This window comes from Homarus americanus, unplaced genomic scaffold (assembly GCF_018991925.1).
Source record: "Homarus americanus isolate GMGI-L3 unplaced genomic scaffold, GMGI_Hamer_2.0 scaffold32583, whole genome shotgun sequence".
Classification (NCBI taxonomy): Eukaryota; Metazoa; Arthropoda; class Malacostraca; order Decapoda; family Nephropidae; genus Homarus; species Homarus americanus.
Window position 1 is genome coordinate 18847848 of NW_024713129.1, and position 12266 is coordinate 18860113.

At 37.7% G+C, this 12266-nt stretch overlaps 1 protein-coding gene across 1 annotated transcript in view; it reads left to right on the forward strand.

Annotated features, from left to right (window-relative positions):
• LOC121868865 (serine protease svh-1-like) overlaps positions 1-12266 on the forward strand; it is a 68183-nt gene that overhangs the window by 54383 nt on the left and 1534 nt on the right. Inside the window, exons 23-28 of the mRNA XM_042369864.1 lie at positions 754-966; positions 1515-1670; positions 7955-8104; positions 8537-8667; positions 10437-10543; positions 10861-11040. Coding sequence (XP_042225798.1) covers positions 754-966; positions 1515-1670; positions 7955-8104; positions 8537-8667; positions 10437-10543; positions 10861-11040 — 937 coding nt within the window. The remainder of the gene's footprint in view (positions 1-753; positions 967-1514; positions 1671-7954; positions 8105-8536; positions 8668-10436; positions 10544-10860; positions 11041-12266) is intronic.

A 12266-nucleotide genomic window follows, 5' to 3' on the forward strand; every position in this document is an offset into this window, starting at 1 on the left:
ATGGCTGGTGCGAGTTATGTGGAGGCCCTTTGCGTCACACGGCGTTGGAGGCAGTAACGGTAATATAAGCTCCTACACTATTAACCTAACGTAACCTACCTTAAGCTAACCTAACCTACCTTCAGCTCACCTAACCTAACCTACATTCAGCTAACCTAACCTAACCTATCCTATCGTCACCTACCTAACCTCACTCATAACTCATAAACTAACAAAATACATGTTGCAAATATAGGCTATGTTGCAAATTTAAGTTGCAAAAAAATTTGAAAAAAAATTGCAAATAAATGGAAATAAATTTGTGCAAAGTTCGTATTCCTCAAACGCCCGTTTCCCGGGAACTAGGCTCGGCGATCGATCTTTTGAGGGAGAAGATTTTTGGCCTTTTCCTTTTTTTTTTTTTTTACTTTTTTTTAATTGTTTGGAAATTTTCGAAAAAAAAATTGAAACTTTTAATTTTCACAAATATTTCATTTTTTTACAAAAGATTCAATTATTTCCAGAAAAAAATCTGAACTTTAAAAAAAAAATAAGGAAATTACAAAAAAATATTTCTTATCCCTCAAACGTTTCCCGGGGGTAAGTATTGACTTTACACCTTGATTGACCACTGATTAATTGCCTGGTTTGTATGTTTAGGCAGGTGGGAGAAGGATAGACCCAGCATAGTTGCCGATTAGGAATTTCGAGGTTACCAGTCTGTGCGGCTTTAAGTGGCGTGTACTATACAAAATATAACTTCCTCCTTCACAGGTTCTGTGTCGAATGATGGGCTGGGCTGGGGCCTCTCACGTGTACAAGAACAATTCCTTCGGGGCAGGAGTTGGTATGGTGTGGCTGGACGACGTGAAGTGTCTGGGCTACGAGGCCTCCGTCGTGGACTGTCAGCACCTACCGTGGGGCCAGACCAACTGTGACCACACTGAGGATGTCGGTCTTCAATGTTCCGACGTCCCAATTACTTCGGTCTGTTGGTGTACTAATATAATTACAAAACTTATTACGCGCTTAAAGGCCTTACTAGTTAAAGAGCAGCCTATTTCTAATTTAAGGGAATTATCATATTCAAGTACGTGTTTTTCATATAGGGGATTATATTATTCAAGATAAGTAATATGCTTAACGCTGGTAATATATTCGATATCATTATTACATTTTGGGGATTTCTTAAATTTCAGTGAGATATTACATTTGAATAAGTTGTTATAATTTGGATGTTAAGATTTAAGGAATCCGTTGTATTTTAGGGAATTATTGTATTTAAGGAAGTTCTTACAATTTAGGTAGTTACTATATCAAAGGAATTTATTACATTCTAGATATGTAGTTCATTTAAAAAAATTATTTACTCTTGGTGCGATATTACATTTTAAAGTGCTGTTGTGTTAAGGAAGGTCTTGTCTCACACTTTAGGACGTGTAATATTAATTTTAAGATGTTGTCACTTTTAAGGAAATTATTACACTTTAGAAAGTTAAGCAATACAGTGTTGCTATCTCTCTACACGACCACAGACAGACACTACAGACAGCGTCCCTCCTGACGGGCCACTGCCGGAGTCGCTGCCGTCAACGTGTGGTTTGAGGGAGGTAGATGATAACCCAACCACATCCATCGTAGCCAGAGTGGTGAGCGGTCACACCCCCCCACCAGGTGCTCACCCATGGATGGTTAGTGCCGCTCACATAGACAACTTGTGATTCTCCAATAGATTCCATTCCCCAAACTCAAATTTCCTTTACGAAGAAAAACTATAGTAACAGTAATTCCCAAAATATTTTATTGTTTTCTGAAGTTTTCAATTATTACTTTTGTTCAACACCCTCCCTTCTCCCTACCCACCATTCGCCACCTTCCCTCCCCACCGTAAAAAAAAAAAAAATAGTGGCTTTTTACTATACCAGAAACACGGTAGCTTTAGAAGTTTGCACGGTTTCGTTCTTTATAGGGGGAAGCAAACCTTATGAATTCTTACAACGGTATAATATTATTATTATTATTATTATTATTATTATTATTATTATTATTATTATTATTATTATTATTATTATTATTATTATTATTATTATTTCTATTATTACCACATCTGCAAGTTAAAATAATGATTTAAAGATCTTTGTATTTAGCCATCTCTCCATTCAACCTCGTTTCCATCAACCTTACTTGAAGGCAGGGCCGGATTTACCAAGAGGCCAAGTAGGCCATTGGCCTAGGGCCCACCGGTATCTGGGGGCCCACTGAAACTAATTTGTCGCGCAGCGTGCCAGCGTATAACCTTGTTTCAAGTAACCACCGAGTATTTCATTATATAAGATATTCACAACCATAAGGGCCCCTGTACAATAAGTATAGGGCCCGGAGTATGTCGGCCCCTGTACAATAAGTATAGGCCCGCAGTGGTCTTCAACTGGTGGGCCATGGGGTGGTTCTCAGGTGGGCCACGGACTAGGCCCTATAGTAAAATGAAGAAAATAAGATAAAATAAGATAAAAAAATATATATATATACATTTTTTAAATGTCCGTGTGCCACCATCGATCTATCTATCTATCTATTTATCTATCTATATATACATACATATATACTGGAGAGAGAGAGAGAGAGAGAGAGAGAATAAAGTTCAAGAAACCTTCAGCGCTTTGACGTGTGAAGGACAGGATCGTTTCACGTCCAGTACGTGTCAGGGTTACCGTTGGTTGGTGACAGCTCGCTCAGTCAGTATCTTCTTAGCCTCAGCTCAGTGATATTTTATAGTGTGTACGCGGCACTCATTATTTACTAATGATATGTTACATGTTGCATTAAATGGACTTCAGTGTTATTTACGTGTGTTTTTGTGTCTATTTTATGTGATATTGGTATCTCTTATAGACTTACACTATTTTTTTGTTTACTGATTATTCTTGGGGATTCTCATGAGATAAATATGTCGTCCCTGAAAAAATATCTAAGTGGCTCACAAAAGAGAAAGTTAAAAGCAGCCAAAGGTGCACAACTGCAATCAGTTCCAAAGCTGACAACATTTTTTAAACCAATAGGAGATTCAGAGCCAAGTACCAGTGACAGTAAACTCCCAGGGGATGACACAGTAGATGTTCACTTTCATGATTCAGATGACGAAGCGAGGTCAGCTGAGTCAGTCACAGTCAGTCACAGAGATTAAGTAAATCAGCACCTACAGCAATGGAAGTACCACCTGTGACTGAAGCTTCATCCGATTCATCTCAGTTGACTTATAAGAAACATTCTGTGGAACATGGTGTCAGTGTTGATTTGTATGTATCAAGTGATCCAGCTGACTGGCTGACAATTGATGATAAACTGATTGAATATTTACTAAACCACCCTCTTGATCTAAATTGTGAACAAGGTGACTTCTCAAGATCTGCAAGAAGTGAAAATGTGGGTGAAAAGGAAAGAGTTCGATATGTGCCCAAATCCTTGTTTACACGTCAAATGGCAAATGATGAAAAAGTTAAAAGGGAATGGCTTGTGTATTCTCCAAAAACTGGAGATGTATTTTGTGTTCCATGCAAGCTATTCAGCAAGCAAGTCTCATTGTTTACCAGTGGGTTTAGCGACTGGAAAAACTGTCAGCATAGAGTTGCTGAACATGAAAGTAGCAAAGAGCATAATATCTCAGTTACTACTTGGGGTGTGAGGGCAATTACAGCAAGGCGAATTGATTCCACTTTGGCTTTGCAAGTAGAATTGGAGAGAAAATGCTGGAAAGAAGTTCTATTGCGCATAGTTGTAACACTAAAATTTTTAACATCAAGAGGTCTTCCTCTCAGAGGTAGTGATGAAAGAATAGGCTCTAGCAACAATGGGAATTACCTTGGAGTACTGGAACGCCTGGCAAAATTTGGCCCTTTTCTTGCACAGCATCCGGAGAAGTATGGTGCTGTAGGTAGTGGAAAGACTTCATATCTCTCAAAAACGATTTGAGAGGAAATGGTCAATCTGATGGCTGAAGAAATTCACTCAATTATCATAAGTGAAGTGAAACAAGCCAAATATTATTCAGTTAGTGTAGATTCCACACCGGATGTTAGTCATACTGACCAACTTACATTCATAGTTCGTTATGTCAAACCTGATGGCAAACCTGTTGAGCGATTTCTAAAGTTCATAGACATACATGACCATGGTGCAGAGAGCATAGCCTCAACTGTTGTACAGTTAATTAAAGATGTTGGTCTTGATTTGAGTGACATGAGAGGGCAGAGTAATGACAATGTTGCCAATATGTCAGGCATTTACACTGGTCTCCAAGCCAGAATAAAGGCTATGAATCCCCTGGCACATTATGTCCCTTGTGCAGGTCACTCCTTGAACCTTGTAGGAGCATCAGCTGCCAGCAGTTGCCTTGGGTCTGTTTCATATTCCAGATTTTTGCAAGCCTTATACAACTTCTTCCCAGCCTCCACATATAGATAGGATTCTTTGAAAGCTGCACTACCTGCTGAAGGGATTGTAGTGAAATCCCTTTCAGAAACTCGCTGGAGTGCGAGGGCTGATGCTGTTAAAGCAGTGTTTTTACATTACCTTGGGATAAAGTCAGCTCTGGAGAACATATGTTCTGACAGTAAACAAACTGTGGCTACAAAGCTTGAAGGTGAAGGCCTCATAAGACAAATGGAAGCATTTGAAACAGCACTACTTACTGTAATGTGGTATAAAATCTTAACAAGGTTTAATGCAACCAGCTTATCACTTCAAAAAGTTGAGACCGACCTTCTGTCAGTTGTGAAACTGTATGAGAGTTTGATCTCCTTCGTCTCAGAAATGAGACAGGGTCAGTTTGATGAAATAGAAGATCAGGCTAGGTGCTTTTGCTGAGCCTGTCTACACAGAGACAACAAAAAGAACAAAAAGAGAAAACATTTCTTTGATGAATCAGTTGGCACTGAAACTCAACTTGATCCACGTGAGAAGTTCAAGGTGGACAATTTCTACACCATATTAGATTGCCTTAGGAATGAATTAGAGCACAGAGTGAATGCCTACTCAGAAATAAAGAAGCTGTTTAGCTTCTTAACGGAGTATGACAGTATGAAATATGATGATCTCAAAGCCCAACTGGAATTGGTTGTCAGTACCTATTCCAGTGACCTGGAAGCATCTGTTCTAGATGAGTTTTTGCAATTTAAAGACATTTTGTCTTCGAATCTGACAAGTCAGTGACAAACATCTTCACTTTGATGAGGTCCAAAGATGGTATTTTGACAACTGCCTTACCATCCCCATTACAAATTGTGAAGGAGAGAGGTCTTTCTCTACTCTATCTAGGGTGAAAAATCACCTGAGGTCTACCATGGGACAAACCAGATTAAACTCACTTTCATTATTATGCATTGAATCTGGCCTCCTACAATCCCTTGACACAAACAGTATCATTGACAAATTTTCCATGAAAAAAAAGTAGGAAGAATTTATTTTGAAATTCACACAGTTTGCTGTACTTCATGTGCTTGCAAAATTGATTATGCTTCAAGTTAATTGTATTTCTTTCATTATTCCCATATATAAGATGTACATGATATAGAACTAATTTGATTACAAGTAATGATGTGTCACATTGTGTTGAAATTCTTATTTCTTACATTATAATATTATATTATGTAATATTTGATGACATTTGGCCATTGCAAAATAATTAAAGTAAAAAGAAAATAATAAAAAAATATAATATATATTTCATGTAGATCCACAATGAAAACGTGGATAAGATAAATCTTGATAAAATCACACGGGAAAAGGAAAACAACGGAGCACCTCTAAAGATGTCTTGAATAAAGACGAAAGCTAAGGTGCTCCGTTGTTTCCCTTTTCCCGTGTGATTATATCAAGATATATATATATATATATATATATATATATATATATATATATATATATATATATATATATATATATATATATATATATATATATATATATATATTCAAATTCATCCCCTGTAACTTTCCACCGGCTATGAGTTGTCATGACCAGATTACTTGAGTGGTAGATTCCTTTAGGGGTGCGGCTCATTTCACTGCATGTCAGCACTTGTCAGCCCGCATAAGCCGGCGCCCATTGCTAGTCTCACTCACAGTCTTACATCGAACGGACGTTGATAATACGGCCTATTTACGTAGCCTCCGTCCTCTCTCTTCACGCTCGTAAATAGTGGAAGTTACGGTTGATCTACACTCATGAATTATACAAACAATACTTTTTAATAAAAGAAGAAACTTCAATTGGGTTTCGTTACTAAAGCCCAGTATACTATAAATGTACCAACCTGGTTAACTCGGAATTAACCAGCCGGTTCAGTTTGGCCTGGGGACCACAAGTAGGTAAATCCGGCCCTGCTTGAAGGCCACGCACACATCATCATAGCCTGACTATCGGTCTCATTATCACAATACTTCACACCAGTCACTGTTCTTGCTGTCCACCTCACCTCTACCACACTGTTACCCTTTGTGACGTAACTAGAAGGATGATAAACAAGTAATTATATGATGTTAATTATTTGTTTATTATACCAGAGATAACAACAACAATAATAATAATAATAATAATAATAATAATAATAATAATAATAATAATAATAATAATAATAATAATAATAATAATAATAATAATAATAATTATTATAATAATAATTATAATAACAACAACAACAACAACAACAACAACAATAATAATAATAATAATAATAACAATAATAATAATAATAACAATAATAATAATAATGATAATAATAATAATAATAATAATAACTTAGCTGTCGCGACCAGACGCACCCACTCCCTTTGTCCTTCTCTCCCTCCTTTCTTCTCCCCATCCCTCCCTCTCTCCCTCTATCCCCCCCCCTATCCCTGCCTCCTGCCTCCCTCACTCCTCTAACCTCTCATCCGGGGATTTCCATCTCCGCAGGGGTACAACTGAAGGTCGCTGGCGCACTCTGTCGAAATCTTGTTTTGAAACGTATCGCATGCATGCTTGGGGACACACCCATGCCTTATATATATATATATATATATATATATATATATATATATATATATATATATATATATATATATATATATATATATATATATATATATATGCAAGTAAATCACTGTAGGTGCGTGTGATCTAGGTATATGCTGATCACAAGGAAAGAAGAAAACACGAAGTGTTTTCTTCTTTCCTTGTGGTTATGTATATATATATATATATATATATATATATATATATATATATATATATATATATATATATATATATATATATATATATATATATATATATATATATATATGATACATAATGACACCACACATTATTATTATTATTATTATTATTATTATTATTATTATTATTATTATTATTATTATTATTATTATTATTATTATTATTATTATTTTTATTATTATTATTATTATTATTATTATTATTATTATTATTATTATTATCATATTATTATTATTATTATTATTATTATTATTATTATTTTTATTATTATTATTATTATCTTACTATTACACAGTTTTAATAACTCTTCTTTGTATCACAGTTAATGTAAAATATGATATCACATTTTTTCAGATGTCAAAAACAATTAAACTTCGACCTTTAAACTATTTTAATCCCATAATCCCGTTCCTGCCAAAATTAATTAACCAGTGATTTTTTTCATAATTCTGAATTTGTATATAATTTATCTCAACATGAATTTGTGCATAAATATCTGAATTTAAAGTATCTGATTCTGTATTCGCTTATACTTCTGAGTGAAGCCTCTTCTTATGCTTTTGAATTTAAGGCTTATGATCCTGATAATGTATTCATCTGATTCTGCATTCACTTGGACTCCTAATTCTGACTTAGACTATCGGAAACTGTATTTATATGTTGCATTTAGACTTCAAAGTGTCACGTGATTCTTATTGTGTATTTAACGTGGTGGTGACAGGTGGCCATCAACCTGTTAACGCGTACAGGGCCTACCCAGTGGTGCGGAGGAGCTGTGTTGGGGGAGGAATACGTCCTGACTGCGGGTCACTGTGTCTTCAAGTACCCGGCCACCACCTACCTCCTCAAAATCGGAGACTTTAATACTCATGTAAGAGGGTAGTGCATGAATGTACTGTACGAATTCAATCAAATGGTAAAGTATGTACCAATAAATATATGCATGTTTTTGCAAGTGAGCATCAATATAATGACATGACACTACTGTCTGTATCTACTTGATTTTAAGTGCTCTCTCTCTCTCTCTCTTCATCCCCTGCCATTCCTTGTCACCCTTCTCTCCTTTCCTTCATCTCTTCCCTTAAGCCCCTTCTCCTTTGCTTTCTTCCTTTCACTCTTTACTCTCCTTCCTCTCTCCCTTTACCCTCTTCTGCTTCTTCCCTCCTGTGCTGTTTTGTTTCTCCTCTTCCTTTCTCCCCTCTCCCTTCCCCCTTCCTCCTTCACTCCAATCCATTTCCTTATTCAATATGTACCTTTATTCTCCTTCCCCTTCTCCTTTTCCATCTTCTTACATCCCTAACAGGAAGAAGAGGAGGAAGAGCAAGAGTTTCGTGTGTCGGCTGTGGTCCTGCACCCAGAGTACGACAAAGGTCCATACCTCAACAACGACATCGCCTTGCTGAAGGTAGAGAAGAAAAACGGGCGAGGCATTCAGTAAGTCATAGCATAACTCATAGATGGCGTCAGTCACTCAAATATTCGGCCCTAAAGCATATACAAATTAACTAACAATGTCAAATACGTGGATGCACTTGATGTCACTAAACACAAATAAATTAAGGTCATAAAAAATCCTGTCGTCTCGTTTTTGTGTGTTGTGAGCATTTTTTGCTTTTCATGACAATCCGGTTTAAATATCATGAGTTTACTCTTCGCATCTGTTCAGTGGGGCTTTTTCCATGAACTAGTTTTTATTCACACACACACACACACACACACACACACACACACACACACACACACACACATATATATATATATATATATATATATATATATATATATATATATATATATATATATATATATATATATATATATATATATATATACCTCATATAATGCACTGAGTATAATTAAAATATTGTAACTGTATTAGTATCTATTCCTATACCTGTAACTATGTTTGTACCTGTACCTGTTCCTCTGCCTGTTATTGTACCTGTAGCTATACTTGCACTTATTCCTGTACCTGCAGCTGCACTGGTTCCTGTACCTCTAGTAATACCTGTATACACCTGTAGAGACCCTTATCACCTCACTTATTCATAAACTTGTAACATTCCCTACACCTGTTATTGTACCTGTGTCTGTATATGTTACTATAAATGCACTATCACCTGTAGCTGGATATCTACCTGTACTTGAGCTTATAGTATTGTATTTATTTCTAAATTGTCGGTCTGAGATTGGTGTTACACAACGAGAACGCAGGATAGCAACAGGTAAATCTTCAAGGTCAGTGTAGAAGACAAGAAAATACGTAACAGTCAAGAACGAAAACTGCAGAGCGAATGTTTATAATAATTGGTGTTGCATGTATATAGAAAATGCAGGTATACAATTAAATATGTATATCGACAATGCAGGTATATACAATACATAGACCTTTGAGGTGTACTGTTTCCAATGTAACCACAACACCGCAGGACACAACAATAGTAAACATAATGGCAATTTGAACCAAGGACAGTGATGTATATTCAGTTGAGAAACTGAAGAAGAGGTAACCAAAGCATTCGGGCAGAAACCAGAGAAGGACCTTGGGGACTTGCTCTGCGGTAAATGTCCATGAACCACAAAGGCCAACCGGACCATTACTTATCAAAGGTGTTATTTTGTAATATTAAGAAAGGAAACGCACTGGAAGGAAGGAAGTCTGGATGATTGGCAAGTTCCTCCCATGTGCATCTTCTAACGGTATAAGTATTACAGACCAGAGCGTGGCAATTAATAATTATCATCTGTACTGGTTATTATTCTGGAGTTTGTGGAGATATTACTATTATTACTATTATTATTATTATTATTATTATTATTATTATTATTATTATTATTATTATTATTATTATTATTATTAACAACATCGCTTTTCCTATTCGATAAATGCAGTGTTCTGGCAAATTACACTCAATAGTGCCACTACCACCACTACCATGCACTCCCCGGTGTCCTACGAGGGCACCTGTGAATATCCTATCTGACTTTCCTTTTGATATTCCATTGGGCAGAATTTCTACCGTGGACCAGCATCCTGTGGAACAACTTGCCTGAGAGTGCCATTTATTCTCCATCAATTCAAATCATGTTGACAGTGGCCCTCATCTCTTTCTGCAATATTTATGTCTTAAAAAAATTTCGGTATTAACATCATCACTATTTTTGTGTTTACCTCATAATTTACCCTCCTTCTCCCCCCATAGGTTTGGTAGGTTCGTGCAGCCCCTGTGTATGGTTCCCTCCAGATGGAAGTACCCCCCTTACCTCAACTGCACCGTGGCAGGATGGGGTAGCTTGGGTGTCACGCTTGGTAAGTATCCCTAACAGGTACAGCGTTTGTGTTATTAGCGTAATAGGTATAGGTAACCCCTTCTTCTAGTACTGTGTTAGGTATTTACCCCATTGTCCTTGTATCGTCTACCTATGTACCCTATAATGAATGGACTGATTCGTAAGCCTGGCATTAATGAATAAATAAACAGTAATCTTCTAAGCTGAAATTATAAAATAGATCAAAGTCTTATAAAATAAAATAAAAGAGTAATAATCTCTCTCTCTCTCTCTCTCTCTCTCTCTCTCTCTCTCTCTCTCTCTCTCTCTCTCTCTCTCTCTCTCTCTCCAACACAGGGTACTCGAAAGTCCTACAATCAGCTCTTCTACCCATCCTGCCAGAAGAGACATGCGAGGCGGACCACGTATACGGCCCGGCTCGTCTTACACAGGGAATGTACTGTGCTGGCCACATGGAGGGCGGGATAGACACCTGTCAGGGCGACTCTGGTGGGCCAATGGTCTGCTTCGTTGAGGGTAGGTCCTGAGGTTAAGAGAAGAGGTGGGACAGAAAGGAAAGGAGGAGGGAAGATGGGATTGGTAGGGAAGGTGAAGGTGGAGAAAGGAGAAATTAAACAGATAAGGAGGTATTAGGGGTAGGAAAGAGGACCAAAGGAGGAACGTCTACAGATTGTTTCATCGATAAGGGTTGGGAGCGGGAAGGTGAGGGGTCTGCGAGTGGATCAAACTGGTTTTATTTTTTTCCTAGAGTGTGTGTGTGTGTGTGTGTGTGTGTGTGTGTGTGTGTGTGTGTGTGTGTGTGTGTGTGTGTGTGTGAGAGGAGGATGTCTATGTGTGAGAAGGGATATATGTACAGTATGTGTGGATGAGTTTGAATTTAATTTTGCTGCAGACAGCGGCTAGTTCAGTGAGCATTCCATACACACACCGTGAGTGGTAGCACAAACAGGATTAAAGAGTAGAGGTTACAAAGGGTATATAACAGACGCCAGTAGTCAGGTTATTTCCAGTACATTGTTTCTTTGGCTGTGTACAGTACATAGCAGTTGACTTGTTTAACCCTGCATGAGAGACATGCTGCCATAGGGTGGGCGCACACTATATATTTTTTTTCAGAGGTATTCATATACGTTGTGTGGTTCGTTCTGACACAGTGTGCTTGCACCTGTCCCTAAAAGATTCTATTTTCTCAGTCTAGGACATAGTGTTCAAGTGTGTGTGTGTGGCCACATGTCTAGCCACACACACTTTATATTTTGTGTTGTTCACTTTGTTTAAGGGATATACTGCCAGAGGTTCTTAAATCCTAACCTTAGGTTAACAGTCACAACATTGGGCTACACAGACGTTACATAGTAAGCTAGTCAAGTCAGGTAATTGACAGCCAACCTGGCTCCGACACGACAAAGCGTCCAGAGAGGTGAGGTGCACCCGGGGTACAAGTCTCTGACTTCCTACAACCAAGAACTGCACCTCGGAGGCAAGATCTTCTCTGCTCCCGTGAACCTGACGATGCTGACCTGTGACCAGGCGAAGGTCGTAAGACTGTACCCAGTCACATGCCCTTCGCACATGCAACTAAACCTCCTTGTCCTAATGAAGTTTTTTGACTCCTTGGGAATCGAGGGGGTGAGAAGGGTCGTCCGCAGACCAGTGAGTGGTGGCCTTATCGTCACCTTCGCGGAATGGGGACAGGCCCAGCAAATAGCCAACATAACAAAAATTTACGGGATCCAGATACT